Here is a 19985-nt window from a genome sequence, read left to right on the forward strand (position 1 = left end):
CCAGGGCGGCGGCAAGGTACTGTCTCCCCTCCACGTTTCCCCCTCGCTCTCTGTTGCACCCAGCTCACAAAGTCAACGGACGTACAGGGCTACCAGGACGAGTCGCTGCGCCCCGTCACCATCAAGCAGATCCTCGACGCCGAAGAGGCCTACCCCGGCGCCGATTTCAAGATTGACGGCGCCACCGTCACCCAGGTCACCTTCGTCGGCCAGGTCCGCGCCATCAACCCCCAGGCCACCAACATCACCTACAAGCTCGACGACGGTACTGCCACCCTCGAGGTCAAGAAGTGGGTCGACACGGACAAGAAGGACGACGACCTCATGGACGGCGTCGCCGGCGGCCCCGGCTCCGGCTCCGGCGTCGACCTCGACGCCTACGTCCGCGTCTGGGGGCGTATCAAGTCCTTCAACGGCAAGAGGCACGTCGGCGCCCACTTTCTGCGCGCCGTCACCGACTTCAACGAGGTCAACTACCACCTGCTCGAGAGCACCTACGTCCACCTCTTCTTCACCAAGGGGCCCCTCGGCGGTGCCAAGGCCGAGGACAACGGCGACGGCATGTTTGTCGACGGCGGCGGCCACGGCAACAACACCAGCAACAACAACAACGCATCACACGCCACCGGCCAGTCGAGCAAGGTCGCCCAGTGCACGCCCATGGGCCAGAAGATGTACAACTTCCTCGTCAACGCGCCGGGCGGCAACGAGGGCGTGCACATGAATGTCATTGCGAGCGGCGCCGGCATGAGCATGCGCGACGTCCTCGGCGCCGCCGACGACCTACTCGGCCAGGGGCTCGTGTATACCACCATCGACGATGAGACGTGGGGCCATTCTCGAGTATTTGAGCGGGTGGCGGTCGGGTGACCTTTGCACGGTGGGAATGCCTGCAGCGTGGACAAGGTATGGATCACAATTTTTGATCATGTTTTTGTTTTGAGCACGAGGCGATAGCATTCGATATGACCTGAATGAATGAAAGGCCTTGAACCGGCCGAGTCTAGACTAATGACCAATCGAGCTGTTCCAGCAACAAGTGTTCTGCAGTAATGACGGTGCCAAAATGCAATGCCATGCACAGCAAACAGGAACGAATGTGACAAAGAGACGGCGCAGCAGACACACCGATCCAGAGGCACCATAAAATCAAAAGACAGATCAAAACGTCAAACGAAAACGGGGAAGCAGCCGGAACACCCTAGCGCAGGCGGATTTCATCTGGACCTTGGACGGCCAGCGTATAACGGGCTTTCTGCTTTCACCCAGCTGCGGGTTCCCGGCACAATGATGGAAAAGGGGCACAGGCCGCACCGCTGCCCCTGAGGTAAAATATCCTTTCTTGAATTTCAAAGCAAAACTTTGGCGTAGTAAGGCATTGTTTGCCCGGCGAGCTCGATTCGAGATACATGGGACGGCCCTCGGCGTCGGCCTGCGCGCGCTGTCAGTCAAACGTCCGCCACCTGCCTTTCGGCTCGCCTGACGAGAAAACGCCAGAAAACTCACCCGCGCAATCATGTCGTTGAGCAGCTTGCCCGCGTACCCCCTCTTGCGCGCGTTCGGCTTGGTGCCGATGTACACGAGGTAGTAGCACTCGGCGTCCCGCGCGCCCATGACCTCGGCCTTGGCGTCGTGCAGCAGCGGGAGGAAGTCGTCGTTGTACCGCCTCCGCGCCTCGGGCGTCAGCCGGTAGGCGAGCCGCCAGAGGCCCGAGCGGAAGAGGTTGAGCCAGCCGTCCGTGTCCTTGCCGGGCGGGACCCTGTCTTCTTCGTCAGCTTCTCTTCCTTCCGCCGCTTTGTGTCCAGCACACACAGCCCGGGGGGGCGTTACCCACCACAGTGCGACGGCGTCGTGGTCCGGCCCAATGGTCGTGACGAGGCCGTCGAGGGCGTGCGCCGTCGTGATGTACGTCATCATGTCGACGTGGAGTTTCCACTTGTGCTCGGCCGAGCGGGCCGCCATGTCGTCGACGTCGAGAAGGTAGCGGCTCGACGCGTCGGACGCGAACGAGTGCGCCAGCGACAGGCCGGCCTGCTTGCTCTCGGCGACGGCCACGGCGCGCACCGTGTCCGCCCAGCGCGGGGGCACGAGCGACGGGCGCGGCTCGGCGACGAGGGTCGCGAGGCTGGACTTGCTCAGGGGGGTCTCCATGATGGTGGCGGCTTAGGCGGTCAGGAGACTTGCGTCTTGACGATGGAGCGAGACACCATGGTCAGCATTTCGGCACGGGGAGGCACGGCAGTACGGATGGGGCTGTCGTCTCACTGGGTAAATTCTGTATACTGTCGCCTGTATGGACTCTCGAGAGTTGCGTTCTCGAGACAGGCATGAACCTGGATGGGTGACGCAGGCAGTTCAGGCTTGTGCGGAGTTCAACCGACATCAAGGCTTTGAGGCCCTCGGCGGTGGCTATGTGCGATATGTAGTGGAGCGGTGGCCGGCGGGACTGGTGACTCGTCCAGGCGGATCTGACGATGACGTAGAGATGGTGGTATTGGTGGAAGCAGTTGTGTGATGGATTGAACTATCGTGAGATCCCTCAGTCGGTACGTGTATCCTGTTGTTAATGTCACAACCGAAGTGTGCAGATGGAGGAGGCCCGCGAGGAGCACTCGGTGGTCTATACTATTCCTGAATCCAGACGTGAAGAAACTCAGGTGGTAAGAAAGCAAAAGGAGAGCCAGATGACCGAGCCTAACCAATCCATTATGTACTTGAGGGTCGTGTCACGAGGCGGCGGAGAGGGGAACGAGGACGGGTGAAACATGACCATTGACGGGTCACCACTGCGATCCCTTTCTGCAGGATGGACCGGAGAGACAGAGACCCTGGGATCTGACAGGCTGGGAGACATGGCTGACGAGCATGACACTGCAGGCGGCACCGTGGGATATGTGTGATGTAGCAGCCCATGCCTGGAGAGATGTGCAGAGTGAGGCGTCGAGCTGGACGTGCGCGAGTGTCCCGCCAACGGGACGAGGCCGCGGATGTACCGTCCCGTAGCCTCGCTGGCAGAGCAGCACATGGTTGTGCGCTCAGAATCATTCCTCTAGGCTGAACGTTCGGCAGCGTCCACCAGGTGGTAGTTCAAAGAACGCTCCATCTGTCCGAGCTTTGTCAACCCGACCCCCCCCAAGGGCGAAGGTGGCACTGATGCTCTCCGGAATCCAAGTTGGGGGTCCGCAGACGCCAATGTGCGAGGCGCCTCGCCAGCGGCGTTGGGGAAGGCTGCGGACGAACCACCGACGTTTGTGGCAGCATATCGCATGCATGAAGTCAGGCGATGCCGTCACGCCTGGATCCGCAATTGTTGAGCCAAACAGACGGCCCTCGGGCTGCATATGCAGATGGAACAGGGACGAGGAAGGATGAGGCGGACGGGTGATGAGTGGCGATGCGAATGTCTTACTCTTCACCTTGTTCAGGGTTGTTCACCAGGGTGAACAGGGTTGATGCGTGGAACTCGTCACTTTTGCTTTTCATTTTTTTTGGGGGGTGCCCGACGTGGCCTACGTACCGTCTGCAATCGCCAGCTTCGATAACCTCTGCGTGTCGACCTCTTCGGTCTCTGGTGTCCGGTCTTGCTCGAGTGTGTTGCCGGCTGCGTCTATCGCTGTGCTTTCCGTCTCTTCGCTGCCAAAACCCTCCTGCTCCTCGTCTTCGTCACCATCTTCGTCGTCGTCATCGTCGTCATCGTCTTGACCCCCATTCTGTTCCTTGAGCGTCTCCTGCTCACGAATCGCCTTTTCGAGATCCTTGGCCATCTTCTTCGTGAAGCCGGACGCTTCGGCAGCGGCGTCCAATCGCCGCACGCCGTCCCTCCCCAGCGTCTTCTTCGCATCCTTGAAGAACGGCCCCGGCGTTGTGCTGACAAAGTCGAACTTGCGTTCGAAGAAGCGCTTGATGCAGTTGACATCGCGGTCAAAGTACATCTCGGCGTTGACGTGGTCCATGGAGACCATCTGCGGGAAGTCAATGACAATGGGCACCAGGGTGATTGTCTCCTTCTCCTCGCCAGCCTCGGTGAACTCGACGGAAGACACTTCCTTGATGAGGAGGTTGAATTCGTTGAAGTCGCCGTGAATGAGACCGTGCTTGGCGAATCGAAGGATGAGGTCGATCAAGTCGCCATACAGCGTCGCCGGGTCGGGCACTGCCGAGATTTGACGCATCAGAGTCGAGTCGACAAACTCCATGAGAACCGTGTGCCTTGACTGCGCAATAGGCTCCGGGATCGGGAACCCTTCTTCGCGGAGGACCTTCATAAATGCAAACTCCTTCATGGCGGCCAGTCGCGACAGGTATTGCCAGGATCCCGACTGGCGGTTCTTGAGATAGTCTCGGTTTGTCTTGACGGACCTGAACGAGATGCGTCCAAGGCGATGGATCTTGAGAATCTTCTGAACGCCCTCATGGTCTGCCACCATCGTAATGTCGCTCTCTTTTCCTACGCCAACGCGGCTTCCCACGCTGTAGATCTCCTTGCGTTTTGAGAGGTCGTGAAGGGCAAGGTAGTCGAAGCCACCGTATGTGAAGCGGTATCCGTCATACTTGGCCTCCTTGACACGCGCTATGAGACCAACTTTGGCGAGGGCCGAGATGGACCTGTGAACGCCGTTGACACCGCCCTTTACGCGAGCATACTTCTCAATCAGTGATGTTGGCACGAGCTCGTGGTCTCGGCTCCCACGCTCAACCTGCAGTTCCTGTCAGTTGGGCAGAACGAGATGGCAAGGAGGGGGACTGGGGCATGGGGACGAACAGCAGCGAGGACGTTCCAGTCCTCGGATGCAAGATACCGCAGTGCCTTGGTATCGAGCTTCATGATGCGTGGCCTGAAAGCGTTCGAATTCTCAAAATAGTTTGGCTCGATGCCTATATAGATTGATGAACAACGATCTGCAGTCTCATCAACGAGATCTCTCACAGAGCGTCACAAAAAAGTTGGTGGGGGTTCAGGCTGGTATCGATAAGCGCACCCATCCAGGTCCTGCTGAGGGGTGTGTGGGTACTCCTTCTGTGCTGACTAAATCCACGTGACTTCGACTCTCCAGCTCCCTGCCAATGCACGGTCCAGCGATGGCAGGCGGCAAGGCTCGCGTAACGCAGTAGCTGTTGTTACGGAGCTTGAGAAAGCTCCATTGCCTTCCATCATCACCGTCCACCGTCATTCCTCACTTTGCTCGCCTTCACACGAACACTCACGTCGCTACCATCGTATACCCCCGGACCAGCAGACTTGAACAGAGCGACTCGGCGCTCGGAAAGTTCTCGCACCTAGTCCTGTTACGCAACTGCGCCCCTCATTCGATCCCTGCCCGCCCTACAACCACCGCAAGAGTCGAACATCATGGCCCCGGATCCTGAGAAGCCCACGGCCGCCGACAAGGGCAAGGGCAAGGCCGTTGAAGAACCCAAGAGTGACAAGCCTGTTGCGAACGGCAAGAAGGAGGATGGCAAGATCATCGACTGTAAGAGCTCACAGATAGTCGGTGACGAGACCGCGCCGGCGTTGGCTGACTGACCTGTTTGCAGCGGCAGAGGAGCTCAGCGAGGAGGACCAGCAACTGAAGAACGAGCTTGACATGCTGGTTGAGCGTCTGACTGTATGTCACTAGCCACCTCTTCTTCGTCAGCGTAGCCCGCACGCACTAACGAGATGGCTAGGAATCCGATGCGTCCCTCTACAAACCGGCTCTCGAGGCCATGAAGACATCTATCAAGACTTCAACTTCTTCAATGACCGCCGTACCAAAACCATTGAAATTCCTGCGACCGCACTACGAGACTTTGACGAAGCTCCAAGAAGACTGGCCAGAGGGTGACGACAAGACGTCTCTCGCCGATGTCCTCTCCGTGATCGGCATGACCTTCTCAGACGAAGAGAGACAGGACACCCTGAAGTATCGACTTCTCGCGCCATCGTCAGACATTATTTCATGGGGCCACGAGTACTCGCGCCACTTGGCTCTGGAGATCGGAGAGGTCTACGGGAAGCGCATAGTCGCAGATGAGGACACGAAGGATCTGGTCGATCTCGCCCTCATTCTCGTGCCTACGTTCTTGCAAAGTAACGGAGAGGCCGATGCCGTCGATCTCATGAGCGAGCTCGAGATTATCGAGCAGCTGCCCAACTATGTCGACGAGAACACGTATGCCCGCGTGTGCCTGTACATGGTCAGCATGGTCAACCTCCTCACGTACCCAGACAACGAGCTCTTCCTCAAGACGGCCCACGATATCTACATCACGTACAAGCAGTATACGCAGGCTATGGTGCTGGCCATTCGACTGAACGATATTGATCTCATCAAGGCCGATTTCGACAAGGCACAGGACCCTGCACTGAAGAAGCAGCTCGGTTTCCTGGTCGCGCGCCAGCGCATCATGCTCGAGCTTCCTGACGAGATTGTGGGCGATGACCAGGAGCTTCAGGATTCGCTCACGAACATTAAGTTGTCGGAGCACTTCAAGTCCCTCGGTAAGGAGCTCAACATTCTCGAGCCCAAGACGACAGAGGACATCTACAAGAGCCACCTCGAGAGCAGCCGCGTTGCCGGTATGACGAACCTCGACTCTGCACGACACAACCTTGCAGCAGCCTTTGTAAACGGCTTCGTCAACGCTGGCTTCGGAAACGATAAGATGATGCTCGTGGAGGAAGACAAGGAGAGCTGGGTCTGGAAGACCAAAGGCGACGGCATGATGTCGACGGTTGCCTCGTTGGGCACTCTTCTTCAGTGGGATGTTGAGAATGCGCTCGATAAGATTGACAAGTACACCTACGCGCAAGAGCCCGAGATCATGGCCGGCGCCATGCTGGCAATCGGCATTACGAACACCGGTGTGCGCCTGGACAGCGAGCCTGCTCTGGCCCTCCTTGGCGACAATGATAAGCTGAGGAACCCGGATACGAACCCTCTGGTCACCACCGCCTGTCTCATGGGTCTTGGTCTGTCCTACGCAGGTTCCAATAAGGAGGACCTGCTCGAGATTCTTCTTCCCATCATCACCGACTCCTCCGTTGAGATGCGCATTTCTGCCATGGCCGCGCTGTCTTGCGGTCTGATCTTTGTTGGCTCTTCCAACCCCGAGGTCAGCGAGGCGATCGTCACCACTATGCTTGATGATGAGCGCAGGGACCAGCTCACCTCCAAGTGGACCAGATTCATGGCCCTTGGCCTGGGCCTGCTCTTCTTCGGCCGCCAGGAGGAGGTGGATGTCATCCTGGAGACTCTCAAGGCTGTCGACCATCCCATGTCCAAGCCTACCGCTGTCCTGGCTGAGATTTGCGCCTGGGCTGGTACGGGTGCCGTCCTCAAGATCCAGGAGCTGCTGCACATCTGCAACGAGCACATGGAGGAGGCCGAAGAGAAGAAGGGTGATGAGCTCACGCAAGCGTACGCTGTTCTGGGTATTGCGCTTGTGGCCATGGGCGAGGATGTCGGCCAGGAGATGGTCCTGCGACACTTCGGACACCTGATGCACTACGGCGAGCCGAACATCAGGCGCGCCGTGCCCCTGGCGCTGGGTCTGATCAGCCCAAGCAACCCGCAAATGAAGATTTACGACACCCTCTCACGATACAGCCACGACAATGACAGCGACGTTGCGATCAATGCCATCTTCGCCATGGGTCTTTTGGGTGCGGGCACGAACAACGCGAGACTGGCGCAGCTCCTGCGACAGCTCGCCAGCTTCTACCACCGCGACCAGGAGTCTCTCTTCATGGTGCGCATCGCACAGGGCCTCTTGCACATGGGCAAGGGTACCATGTCAGTCAACCCCTTCCACACCGACAGGCAGGTGCTCTCACGCGTGTCGGCTGGTGGTATCCTGGCGGTGCTCGTGGCCATGATTGATGCCAAGTCATTCATCACGTCAGACTCGCACTACCTGCTCTACTTCCTGGTGACAGCCATGCACCCCAGGTTCCTGGTCACGCTGGGCGAGGACCTCAAGCCTCTCAAGGTCAACGTCCGCGTCGCCAGGCCGTGGATGTCGTTGGCCAGGCCGGCCGTCCCAAGACCATCACGGGCTGGCAGACGCAGAGCACGCCCGTCGTGCTGGCGTACGGTGAGCGGGCGGAGCTTGAAGACGAGGAGTACATCAGCCTGAACAGCACGCTGGAGGGTCTCGTCATTCTCAAGAAGGTAAGCACAGCCCCGTTCATCGGGTCTCAGACTCGAATAAAGCAAGAGAAACAATTGCTAATCCGGACCAACAGAACCCTGACTGGGAGGGTGCCAAATAGTAGCCGGCTTTTGCAGGGGGGAGAAGGGCGGCTGGACGAATGATTCGGTTTGGTTTTTTTGGCGGGAGACACAAAGGGGTCTGGGCATCTTGCGGGTCCCCTGGCGCGACATGCTGTATAATACATGTAATTGTGACGGGTTGCGCCTCACACAGAGAGCCGCACCGAGGGCAATTGACCATGATAGACGTTCATTGAGGCTGACAGTCGTGATGATGCTGCGTCGTCCGTTGCTTGCAATGCCCGTTCGGCCTATCCTGTGGCACGAAAGAAAGCCCTGGTGTGGACAGCGCTGGCTGCGATAAGCTAGCCCAGCCAAGTCGTTCTCTAGAACGTCATGATGATCCGGCATCTTTCTGTCTGTGTCGCGAGCATGGCGGCCGGGTATGTGAACGACTCCATCTTGCGAAACACGCCGCCAGGGCAGGGTTGCTCATGCATTGGAAGCTGAGTCAACAATCTCAAGTCAGCCAGCCTTCGATGGAGAGGCGTCCCGGGCCGTACCGTGTTCGGCATGGATCTCCCCGGTGATCCAACATGCGCGTGAGATGTCGGGCACGATTTTACACAGACAACAGTCAGTCCTTCGACAGGCTCATAGGGTGCCTGGCCTATCCCCTGTCCTGGCCAGCGGGCCGACTGACGCCTTTGTCTGAGAGGTGCGACTTCGTACTGGTGCTGTAGGGAGCGCGATACTCCAGTTTGGAGTCTCTGCCGGCCGGCTGTCGCGTTCGGCCATGACAGGCCGTGCTCTCGCGCCTGAGAGCCCGCTCAGGATATATAAAAGGCGATGACAGCAGCCCTATTGGGATCGGTTTCTCATTCAACAAACACCAAGCACTCATCATCCATCAACCCTGCCATTTCCTCACTCATACTCAAGATGAAAGCGACAGCGACCCTACTCCTCCTGTGCATCGGCACTGCACTGGCGACCCCTCAACCCGACGCAGTAGAGGAGCGTCAGTTCAGAAACTCGGGAGGCTGCAGGGTCCCCGAATTCCACTGCCAGGAGCGTCTCAAGATCAGAGAAACAATCGCCAGTCTCGAAAACAGAGTCGCCCAGCTGGAACAGCAGAAGCAGTAGGCCGCAAGCTGCCTCGACATGCGGCACAGGTCAGGACTCTAGCCCTCGTCGACGCAAACTCGACACTGACATGGTGATTCTCTCACAGGTCCTCGATACGCCGACGCTGTTCTGTTCTGTCACGGGGATGCCGGAGGCGGTTTTGGGCACTATGGACGCAAGGGCTGTGTCGTCTTTCTCTTTGTCGTCCAAGGAAGGACCGAGTCGAGACGTCGTCGGCACATCCTCTACAGAGGTAGTCGCGTCTGGCTCACTCGTCATGCCACGGGCAGCGGGTATCTTGCTACCTGTCATACAAATCGAATTATCAGTACCCAACGCATGCCCTATGTTTCGTGCACATGACGCATCTTGCCGTTGACGGTGCTTCCTGACGTAGCCACTCACGCAGAGCATTGGCAAGACAACGTGGTGTCAGCGAATTTGACGGAGGCGCTTTCGTGGCCCCTGGCGTCCGCTGTCCTGTGCCCGTTCCAACGTGGTGCCCGAACCCGTGTCGTGTCATGCTACGTATCCTACACTGGACCTGGCTCGCCGCGGCGAATGGCTGGCTGAAGGATGTCTCGACATGTCCAACAAACCTCTGGGGAGTATAGAGTTTTGGTCCAAGAATCTCTTGATCAGGAGATCCAGAGGGGGCTTCAAATGTCCCATGGGGGCAATTTCTGGCGCAGCAATCGAGGTCCAAAGCCCGATCGTTAGCATGCGAGCATGGCAGGGAGGCTTGATATGGAGTGGGAAGTCTCTCAGGTTGTTCCACCCCAGGGAGGAAGGGGGGGGGGAGGCGAAAAGAAAGGCGTGAGATGGGCTTTGGGTTTCGTTTTAGTTAGACATATAGGGTCTTCTCACTCGGTGTGGTCCTCGAACGGTGGTCCTAGTCCGAGTGAGGATCTATAGGGTGCATCATCAAATGAGTCGAGGCTCCTTTGACGCAATGCCTTCACTGCAATTGAGACTGACGGGCCCACTACAGAAGGACGTTAGAAACGGTGGGCCGTTAGTCACGGGCCGTCCAACGCCCCGCAGAACGGTGCCAGGCCCTGGTCCAGTCCTGGTCCAGTCCTGTGTCCAGTGCAGAGCCAGGCTGAAGCTAACCCCAACATCGACATCGTCGCTCACATCCAACGCTCTTAGCTGCATGGCCTGGTGGGCCATCCGTGGGGTGCTTCCCCGAGATCTATTGACTCAATGCAACTTGCCCGACCTCCTTCCCGTCTTACTCGTTGGCTTCACACCTGATCGTTCTATCAGGGGCCTCTTCATCTTGCTCTTCCCGTCTGGCGTCTCAACTTTGAGTCACACTGCTTTGCTTTTGCGTCGCCAGCCTCCACCATCGATGATGCTCTCCTGACAACTGAGCCTTTGACAGCCTCCTCTTCTCTCTCTCGCTCTTTCACGTGCGCCCTCTCGCGAACCTTGGACCTCACCGCGCTCAGCTCACGTCATTTGTCTCTTCATCCGGACCCCTCGACAGCCATAGCCATGGCCGATGGCCGTCCCATACCGCCCAAGGCCTCGAGCCGTGAACATCCCTTTTCCTCATCATGGACTGGCGGAGGATCCTGGATCGGCACGCCGCGCGCCGAGGATATTGTCGCACGCGATCTGGCCGAGCTCTCCGAGGACGACGACGCCATGGACAATGCCATCGACTCGGACAGCGACTTGTCCGCTGACGAAGGGCCAACGCTGTACCGTCGACCCAGCGGCGTCGCCTATGGCACATCGAGGCCCGTCATGAATCCGCAGACCAACCCCGAAAGCACCCCATTTCTCACACGTGTCGAGAAGAAGCAGAGCCGTGACGCCGAGAGGAGCCTGTTACGGGACAATCATGTGCTGCCGCCCAAGAGGCCGCGGGGCCCAGACGAGCCGTTCTATCGCAGGGCGTACCGCCGTCTCTTCAGCACAAAGGTGCCCCGGCAGACGCAGGACGACGAAGAGACGCCGGACGAGGCGACGCCCCTGCTCGTCGGCGCCGACACGCCAGCTGCAGCGGCCAGCAGCAGCGCACATGCCGCCGCCGCCGCCGCCGCCGACGGCCCCGAGAACCTGACAGAGCAATGGGAAGCGGCTGTCGCTTCGGGCACCCTACGCACGACGTGGCAGCGCGAGGCCAAGACCATCATCTCCTACGCTCTGCCCCTGGTCGGCACCTTTATGCTGCAGTACTCGATCAATGTCGTGTCCATCTTCACCGTCGGCCGCATCGGCCGCCTCGAGCTCGGCGCCGTCAGCCTCGCCACCATGACGGCGACCATCACCTGCTACGCGCCCTTCCAGGGCCTCGCCACCTCGCTCGACACGCTCTGCGCCCAGGCCTACGGCTCCGGCCACCGCCACCTCGTCGGCCTGCAGCTGCAACGCATGATCTTCTTCCTGCTGCTCTCCTTCCTCCCCGTCGCTGTGCTGTGGTACCACTCGGACGCCGTGCTGGCCCTCATGATCCCCGAGCCCGAGTCGGCGCGCCTCGTGGGCCAGTATCTGCGCGTCCTCATCTTCGGCGGCCCCGCCTTTGTCTGCTTTGAGGGCGGCAAGCGCTTCGTGCAGGCGCAGGGCCTCTTCCAGGCGACGACCTGGGTCCTCCTTGTCGTCGCGCCCTTCAACGTCTTCATCAACTGGTTCCTCGTCTGGCACATGGAGCTCGGCTACATCGGCGCGCCCATCGCCTCGACCATCACCCAGAACCTGCTGCCGCTGTGCCTGCTGCTCTACGTCCGCTTCGTCGACGGCCGCCAGTGCTGGGGCGGCTTCAGCCGCCGCGCCTTCAGCAACTGGGGCGCCATGTTGTGGCTCGCGCTGCCGGGCATGATCATGATCCAGGCTGAGTACATGGCCTTCGAGGTCCTGACGCTCTTCTCGAGCCGCTTCGGCGCCAGCTACCTCGCCGCCCAGAGCGTGCTCGTCACCCTGACGGCCATCAGCTACCAGATCCCCTTCCCCATCTCCATTGCCGCCTCGACCCGCATCGCCAACCTCATCGGCGCCGGCCTCGTCGACGCCGCCAAGACGACGGGCCGCGTCGCCACCATAGCCGCCCTCACCTCAGGCGTCTTCAACTTCATCCTCTTCAGCTCCCTGCGCTACCACCTGCCGCTGCTCTTCACCGACGACGACGAGGTCATTGAGATTGTCGCCGCCGTGCTGCCCATCTGCGCCGCCATGATGGTCTTCGACGGCCTCAGCACCGGCGCCCACGGCCTGCTGCGCGGCATCGGGCGCCCCTCCATCGGAGGCTACGCCGGCATCTCCGTCTACTACCTCATCGCGCTGCCCGTGTCGCTGGGCACGGCCTTTGGGCTCGGCTGGAAGCTGTCTGGCCTGTGGTTCGGCGTCACCATCGGACTGCTGCTGTGAGTTCACCTCTTTTTCCGGGACGCATGATGATGAGATGACCAAGGCTAATTGCAAATTCTAGTGTGTCTGTGATTGAGTACACCTTTGTATACCTCACCGACTGGCACAGGGCTGCGCGGGAGGCCGAGAGGCGCAACGCCGCTGGGTGATGTCTCAATTTGGGACGGAGAAGAATCTGGCATGGTCATGTGTGCATGGATCACTCCTCTTGTTTCACGCGATTCCGTAGCGGTACGAATGAGCATCAAACATTCTTGGACATAGCAATTGGACTGAAGATCTTAACCCTTTCCCCCCTGATGTTCGTCATTTTGCTCGACCAGCGTTACATGGAGGCTACACTGACTTCTGTACACTTACCGATGCCCGTCTTCGGTTCTTATCGGGTCAAACGTCGAGAGGGGCAGCTAGTGCGATAAGGTACCGTCAGGGGTCCGCGGCGCTGAAAAACGGAAAATTGGGGGCGGCGGCGGGCCATTGAACGCGGGGGCCAACACTGGACGGCTCGACCCCTCCTCCTGGGCTGTACCTTATTCGACGTGCTTGGTGATTCTCCCCTTTCGATAAAAAGCGAACACCACGAACTCCCTCACCGCAGGCGCACAAAAAGCTCGCCCGCCCACCTGCTGTTCGCCGATTGCGTGTTTCTTCTCCTCCTTCTCGCCTCTCTCTGCGTTTTCGTCTAGAACGCCTACCGGCCTTTGCCCCGAAGCAAGCAGCCATGTCGACCACCACGACCACGACCACGACCACGTCTGCGGACCCCATCACCGCCGAGTCCATCCTGCGCCTGTTCCCCGACATTGACACGAGCACCGAGGCCCTCTCCGGCCACGATGAGGAGCAGATCCGCCTCATGGACGAGGTCTGCATCGTCCTCGACGAGAACGACAAGCCCATCGGCAACGCCAGCAAGAAAGCCTGTAATGCGCCCCCGTCCCCGTCCCCCCCGTCCTCCTTGCATACACACACACACACACCCATCGCGTGACAGCTCTGGCTAACCGCTGCACTCGAACGCCCAGGCCACCTCATGACCAACATCGACAAGGGCCTCCTGCACCGCGCCTTCTCCGTCTTCCTCTTCGACGACCAGAACCGCCTGCTGCTGCAGCAGCGCGCCTCGGAGAAGATCACCTTCCCCGACATGTGGACCAACACGTGCTGCTCGCACCCGCTGGGCATCCCCGGCGAGGGCGGCGTCGCCCTCGCTGACGCCGTCGCCGGCGTCAAGCGCGCCGCCCAGCGCAAGCTCGAGCACGAGCTCGGCATCCCGATCGAGCAGGTGCCCACCGAGCTCTTCCGCTTTCCTGACCCGCATCCACTACAAGGCGCCCCAGCGACGGCAAGTGGGGTGAAGCACGAGAGTATGTACCCCCTTCCTCTTCTTCCCCTTCTGTCTGCCTTTCTCCCCCCCCCCTCTCCTGTTGTGTTTGCTAGAGAGCGACGGCTGACAGGCACCCAAGTCGACTACATCCTCTTCATCAAGGCCAACGTCACCCTCGACGTCAACAAGAACGAGGTCCAGGCCACGCAGTACGTCTCGCCCGACGAGCTCAAGGCCCTCTTCCAGGACCCCAAGCTCGTCTTCACTCCCTGGTTCAAGCTCATCTGCGAGACCATGCTGTTCGAGTGGTGGGCGCACCTCGACGCCGGCCTCGAACCGTACATGAACGAGCAGGAGATCCGCCGCATGTGATCTGCCTTCTTTTTTTTGGGGGGGGGGGTGGGGGGGGTCAACAGGAGAAACTGCTCCCCTACAAGAGAAGGAAGAGACGAAGAAACGGCCTCGGTACGATCTTGACAAAGGTGGAGCGGGAAAGGAGAGGGAGGACCGCCGGAGACGAGAGGATGGCATCAAGGGCGGTGGAAAAGGGACGCGGCACGCAGAGTCATGTGAAAGGGGGACCGACGATGGATGCCCGCATGACCCGAGCGCCAGGGAGGTGGCATCTGCTAACATCTTATTTTGCTATAGTATTCGTCTGATCGCTTGATATCCCCCCTTTTCAAAACACGTACCACCCGCACATAGCATCCTCCCCCAGCATGTCTGCTGCCGGGGAAGCCAGCCCAATACATCAACTGATTCAGAAACGAGATTCAAATGGCGCCGGCTTCTCGCTGGTCTCTTCTCTTGGTTGAGTCCTGTGTTGCCAAGTCGCGAACTGAGCCGCCGAAGCATACATACTCTTCAAATACAAGCACGCCATACCCCTCATCAGACAGTCCGCCTCAAGCACAGCTTCTCAGGGTATGGTCATCCTTACAGACGCTACGCAACTGAGGGGAGCCCTATTCCAGTCGTCATTCCGTGCGAAGCGATCCACGAGACCAACCACATGGCAGCCGATGGCTCAAAGAATAATAACATGGCTACGTTTCGCCTTCCTGCCAGATCAATGACATCGAGCCTTACGTTTTTTCTTGAGGTCCAGAGTAATGGACTTCAACGCAACCGTCGCCGACCAACACTATCTGCAGAACTGGGAACGAGGGTGACGATATTAGTGTCTCTTCTGCCTTGGCTTGTCTGGCCAGGAAACGCTAAAGTACAGGCGGGGCGAACATGCCCCAAGTAAGCACAATGCCTCAAGACTATCAACTATCTCAGAACAAAATCATGTTCCGTGATCACAATGATACTGCCAATTATCCGCGACGCCAGGGCTCGCCCTTCCAACAGAGCAAAAGCTGTTAACCGCCAGTTCATGTCCACACACCAGGCATTTCACAGCCCATAATGCTTCATATACTCCCAAAAAAACACTTTGATGCAACTTACTCACGATCTTTTGACGGCTGGAGATGACTGCGTGCTGTTGACAATCGTCTTGGATTTGGCAGGCGTCGTGGCGAGCTCGTTGCCGTCCTCCGAAGAGGCGATCGCGACCAGGGTGGCCTCGGCGGCAGACCTACGGCAGCTTGTCAGCATTCAAAGTATGCTCAAATGTCTATGACGGGAGCTGTACTGGGCCTGTCCATGTCCGTGAACACTGCCAGCATCATGGTTCTTAGAGCCGGATGACGAGACATCACGATCTGTGCTGCGATCCATGCCTTGAAGGCTACGATGGGCCGAGGTCCTGTTTGACGAGATTAGCATCACCAATTGACAGATGCAGAGAGGAAATTAACCCACGTAGTAGACGAGGTAGGGATGGAACGCTTCCATGCAGGCTGATTATACATGTTGGGCTGCATTCCAACGAGAGGGGTGCCGTAGGCACCGATATTGTACTCATTGGTACGGAATTGGCGGCGCTCAGCAGTCACACGCTTCAGCTCCTTCTGCGAGGGAGTGTCGGCGTAGCGAATGTTCATCAAAAGACCCTCGTCGCCGACGCCAATGCCATTATACTCCTTGATAACCTCGTCGCAAACATCGCGTGATTCAAAACTGCGATCAGTGTCAGATGTGTTTGTGGACAAAAAAGTGCAGGCTACCATACCGAGCGAAGCCAACACCGCGGCTGTTGCCCATGCTGTCGCGCAAGATCTTGCTGGACAAGATGGTGTAACCCATGAAAATGGCACCCAGCTCCTGTCATTGTGTAAGCGGAAAGGCAAGTGTCACCACGAGCTGATTCAATATGACTTACGACTTCTGTCAGGCTCTTAGGGAGATTTGAGATGTAGAGGTTGGTCGATCCCTCATCGCCCTCTGCCTTGAGACGAGAGTTGAACGACTCCTAAAGATAGTCATCAGACACAAAATAACCATAAAGGGGGAGTGAATAGCTTACACGCGCAAAGCCGACCTCGTATCCAAGGCGATGGAAGCCACGAATGCACACTTCGGAATCCCGGGCGTCATAGAATTTGGCAAAGCCAAAGCTGTACAGGTGTCAAATGAATGCTCTGTAAAACACGCACAATACTTACCCCTTGCAGGCACCAGTTGAAGTGTCTATGATCGCCTTGGAGGTTTCAACGTCTCCGAAGCGAGCAGCATAATGGAAGAGCAGCTCGTCATCGGTGGTGGGGTGTAAACCACGAATGTAGACATTGCGATTGCCGGGAATGCGGTTCTCCAGACTTTGGTCGAGTGACTTCATCTGCGCAGCGGGGGTGAAGACGGCTGGGACAGCCTTGGGAATCGGAGGGTCCTGGCGGAGAAGTTCATCCAGGTTGCGGTCAACCGGGATAGCAATGACGTTCTGCTTCACTGCAGGGTCAGGGAATACATTGATAGGTCCAAGCTGCTGGGGCGAAGGGGTCGTGTATGTCGACCGGTCATGAACGGCGACCCGAGGACCGTGATCATGCTTAGCCATGGTCTGGTAGAAGGGCGTAGCAGGAGTGGACTCGTTGGTGGAGTAGGAACCACGTCGATTCTCGAGTCCAGGGGCCTCGCTGTGGCCAGCACGATTGGTGCGGTCCTGGAGAGCAGCAGCACGACCAGGTGTGAAAGGCATCATGGGGTAAGGAGCATAAGAGCCGCCGACGGGAGCAATGTGATAGGCACCGGCATGTCCGTAAGGATTGGGGTGTCCGAGGTGGTCAAGGCCAATGTGTCCAGCAGCAATGTGAGCCAGCATGTAAGGGCCTTCCTGGGTCTGAGGTACCATGTACGGCATTCCGGTATTCATCTGGCCCATGGCAGGATGGCCAAGAGTCATGTTCTGGAACTGGCTGATGGCGTTGTGAACGGGATCACTAGCGATGTTCTCGCTGTACTGGTGGCCGTGGCCGCCGCCGCCATGATACGTGGCCGCATGCTTGGGGTCCATGGCAGATGTCTGATAAGACATGGCGAGACGGTCTGTCCAAAGATTGAATTAGCGCTCATTCGTGGTACTAGAACGCAGGGGGTTGGCAAGATCCGCAATGCGTGGACGCTCAGTTCTGTCAGCACGTGAAGGCTCACTATTTCTTTTGAAGCACTGAACGAGCTCGTGTCGTGGATGAAAATGTCGGATCTGCGAGATCTAAGTTTGTGCACCGACTGTCAGCATATCACCCAGGACGATCCGGGATGAGTATAATGACCATGGCAGAAAAGGCGGAGATGGACGACAGGCGGCACTTGTGATAATTGATGAGAGCAAAAAAGGGGTGAACACTAGGTCGGGTGGTCTCATGTTCTGCAGTGAACAGGGTACCCGGTGAACAATACCAACAACAACAACACAGCAGAAAACACATGGTTCAGAAAAGAGAACAGGAAGCAAGGAAGAGCGAGCTGTCCACAGAAAGGATAGGTGGGACAATGGAGGACTCACCAATCACAATCTGGCGTGGGAGGCGGTAATTTGTTGAGCGGGCGTCCGAGAATTGGAGAGGACGGATGCTGCTACCAAAGACTCTGTGATGAAGCGAGTGATCAGTAAAAAAAGATAGGACGAGCTATCGGAGGAGCAATCGAGTCGAAGAGAATGGCTGAGAGAACGAGAGGGGATCCTGGGATGCGGTGATGCTGTGAAGAGAGGAGGAAGAAAGAAAACACGCAATGGGGGTGGCTCAAGACGAAAAGGAAGACGGATGCACATTATGCTGGCTCTCAAATCCGGGAAAGACTTACCTAGGTAACTATTACTGGGCTGTGCCTGGTTGCAATGGGGTGGTAACGGCGATGATGATGATGATGGCACTGACAACGGAAATGGCAATGCCAATGGTGATGGCAATGGATTCACCAATGAATTCGTAAGAATGCCAGCCAGCAAGGCTTGAGACTTGCAGATTGAGAAAGCACCTTCGGCTTCCTACCTTATGAAAGAGAGAAGAAGTGAAAGGAAGTATGTTGGCAGGATGCTGTCCAGGATGGCGGGCAAGAAGGAGAGGCGTTGAGCCAGGAGAAGGAAGACGATTGGGCTTGTGGAGTGGCGCCAGATGCCAGGGACAGGAAGGGTCAGGTGCGATACTTCTTTCCCCCCATGAAGCTGTTGGGTAGACCTTGCTGGACTCGCCTTCCTGATGCACGCTCTTGGATACTCGGGTTTTATGGTGATGATTTCGGCAATCGATCGAGCGGTCAGCAGCTACCTGAGGGTAGGCCGCACAATCGTGATAAGAGCGAAAGGAGCTGTTTAATTCTTGACAGCTTTTGACGGTGCTTCTTTCCTCGCTTTTCCAATGCTGTGCTAACACCGCTCTGCAGAATCACAGCGGCGAGCTTTCAAACAATTATGGCAGTTATTGTGGGAAAGACGACGCGACAGGCGTGTTGGTGCCTTCCTTTCATGTACTCATCTGCAACTCGTAAGTGCGTGTACCCAGAACGCTGTGTGATGAAATTAAGAGAAGCATCAACCTACTCGTCAACACGTTGAAGTCTGTAGGCTGATGATTGTGTAAGGAGACCAATGTAGGTTGCTCTGTTCGTTCGCAGCATCAATCTTTAGGGTGCTTTGTTGTTGAAGATGTGGGTAAGCACGTCCGACATACGAATTGATGATGTTGACACTTATTTTCCCTCAGGGAACTGGTGCCTCGTGGTCCTTCTCTTTGTTACCGAGCAACTCCAAAAAACAGTCATGTATGCCTAAATGGAGACGCGTCGTCCGTCGTCAGCGTCGTTCGTCGTATCGCTTGCCCTGGTGCCGATTCGGTCGAGTTTAACGGGCAAACCTTCCGATGAAGATGCAGGTTTCCAGGTGATCAACGATGGATGCTGCGGCTTCGTCACACTGAACCTGCTTCTAAGAATACTCCTTCAGCACCTCAAAGCAGAACGCCGTTTAGAGTAGTGATAGGTCACAAAAAAAAAGGTAGTCGTGCGATTCAGTGCAGCAAGCCGGTCGGAACAATTGATGGTTGACAGAGAGGCACATGTGGTGTCTATAAAGGGTCCGACACGAGGGTGGCATGCGTTTCTACCATGCCTTGCCCATGTTGCACCCAAGCGATCGCCCTCATCAAGACTACTCCCGAGGAGTAGCTTCCTTTTCTTCTTCACTTTCTTCTGTAGCCTGAGACAGGGGATCCCAATTCGAGAAACGGCACTGCGGCTGGCTGATGGAAGACCGCCGCGCATCACGCCCCGGCCCCTGCAGTTCTGTGGTGCCCAGATGGCCGGCTAGCCTTGGCGACGACCTGTTAGGGAGAGCACATCGCCCGGGAGAGCATCCGTCCTCCATTCTCTGGAAAGTGGAGGTGCTTCAGGTCGAACGTACCCAGCTCCGGCGGGGTTTGTCACCTTTACAAGCTCCCAACAATCATGCGGGCAGTCTTTCCACCGTGCATCGTCGCCAATCGCCAGCACTCAATGGCCTCAGTCTCAAACAGGGGGGGGGCAATTCCTAGGTGGCAGAGAGCAGTCCTTTGCGAGACTGCTAGCTCGTG

The 19985-nt window shown here is 57.6% G+C and overlaps 7 protein-coding genes across 7 annotated transcripts; 4 read left to right on the forward strand and 3 right to left on the reverse strand.

Moving 5' to 3' along the window:
* Positions 1–324: 324 nt before the first annotated feature.
* On the forward strand, positions 325–870 carry VDBG_08292 (replication factor-A protein; the record flags this gene model as incomplete). Its single annotated transcript, XM_003001201.1, has 1 exon — positions 325–870. One exon carries the CDS (start codon positions 325–327, stop codon positions 868–870), a length of 546 nt encoding a protein of 181 aa, XP_003001247.1.
* A 391-nt stretch (positions 871–1261) lies between these two features.
* On the reverse strand, positions 1262–2151 carry VDBG_08293 (conserved hypothetical protein; the record flags this gene model as incomplete). The annotated part of the gene is made up of 2 exons (XM_003001202.1): positions 1262–1432; positions 1507–2151. 2 exons carry the CDS (start codon positions 2149–2151, stop codon positions 1262–1264), a joined length of 816 nt encoding a protein of 271 aa, XP_003001248.1.
* A 1358-nt stretch (positions 2152–3509) lies between these two features.
* On the reverse strand, positions 3510–4825 carry VDBG_08294 (serine/threonine-protein kinase RIO2; the record flags this gene model as incomplete). The annotated part of the gene is made up of 2 exons (XM_003001203.1): positions 3510–4697; positions 4763–4825. The coding sequence occupies 2 exons, from the start codon at positions 4823–4825 to the stop codon at positions 3510–3512; spliced, it is 1251 nt and encodes a 416-aa protein (XP_003001249.1).
* A 525-nt stretch (positions 4826–5350) lies between these two features.
* Positions 5351–8254, forward strand: VDBG_08295 (26S proteasome regulatory subunit rpn-1; the record flags this gene model as incomplete). Its single annotated transcript, XM_003001204.1, has 5 exons — positions 5351–5471; positions 5536–5606; positions 5668–7868; positions 7919–8153; positions 8228–8254. The coding sequence occupies 5 exons, from the start codon at positions 5351–5353 to the stop codon at positions 8252–8254; spliced, it is 2655 nt and encodes an 884-aa protein (XP_003001250.1).
* Positions 8255–10823: 2569 nt separating this feature from the next.
* Positions 10824–12847, forward strand: VDBG_08296 (multidrug and toxin extrusion protein; the record flags this gene model as incomplete). The annotated part of the gene is made up of 2 exons (XM_003001205.1): positions 10824–12694; positions 12760–12847. 2 exons carry the CDS (start codon positions 10824–10826, stop codon positions 12845–12847), a joined length of 1959 nt encoding a protein of 652 aa, XP_003001251.1.
* A 572-nt stretch (positions 12848–13419) lies between these two features.
* Positions 13420–14397, forward strand: VDBG_08297 (isopentenyl-diphosphate Delta-isomerase; the record flags this gene model as incomplete). Its single annotated transcript, XM_003001206.1, has 3 exons — positions 13420–13621; positions 13724–14065; positions 14165–14397. The coding sequence occupies 3 exons, from the start codon at positions 13420–13422 to the stop codon at positions 14395–14397; spliced, it is 777 nt and encodes a 258-aa protein (XP_003001252.1).
* Positions 14398–15198: 801 nt separating this feature from the next.
* On the reverse strand, positions 15199–17431 carry VDBG_08298 (sporulation-specific protein; the record flags this gene model as incomplete). The annotated part of the gene is made up of 7 exons (XM_003001207.1): positions 15199–15613; positions 15671–15784; positions 15841–16098; positions 16151–16242; positions 16301–16390; positions 16445–16535; positions 16584–17431. 7 exons carry the CDS (start codon positions 17429–17431, stop codon positions 15484–15486), a joined length of 1623 nt encoding a protein of 540 aa, XP_003001253.1.
* Positions 17432–19985: the final 2554 nt, after the last annotated feature.

Source organism: Verticillium alfalfae, genomic scaffold (assembly GCF_000150825.1).
Source record: "Verticillium alfalfae VaMs.102 supercont1.12 genomic scaffold, whole genome shotgun sequence".
NCBI classification, from domain to species: Eukaryota; Fungi; Ascomycota; class Sordariomycetes; order Glomerellales; family Plectosphaerellaceae; genus Verticillium; species Verticillium alfalfae.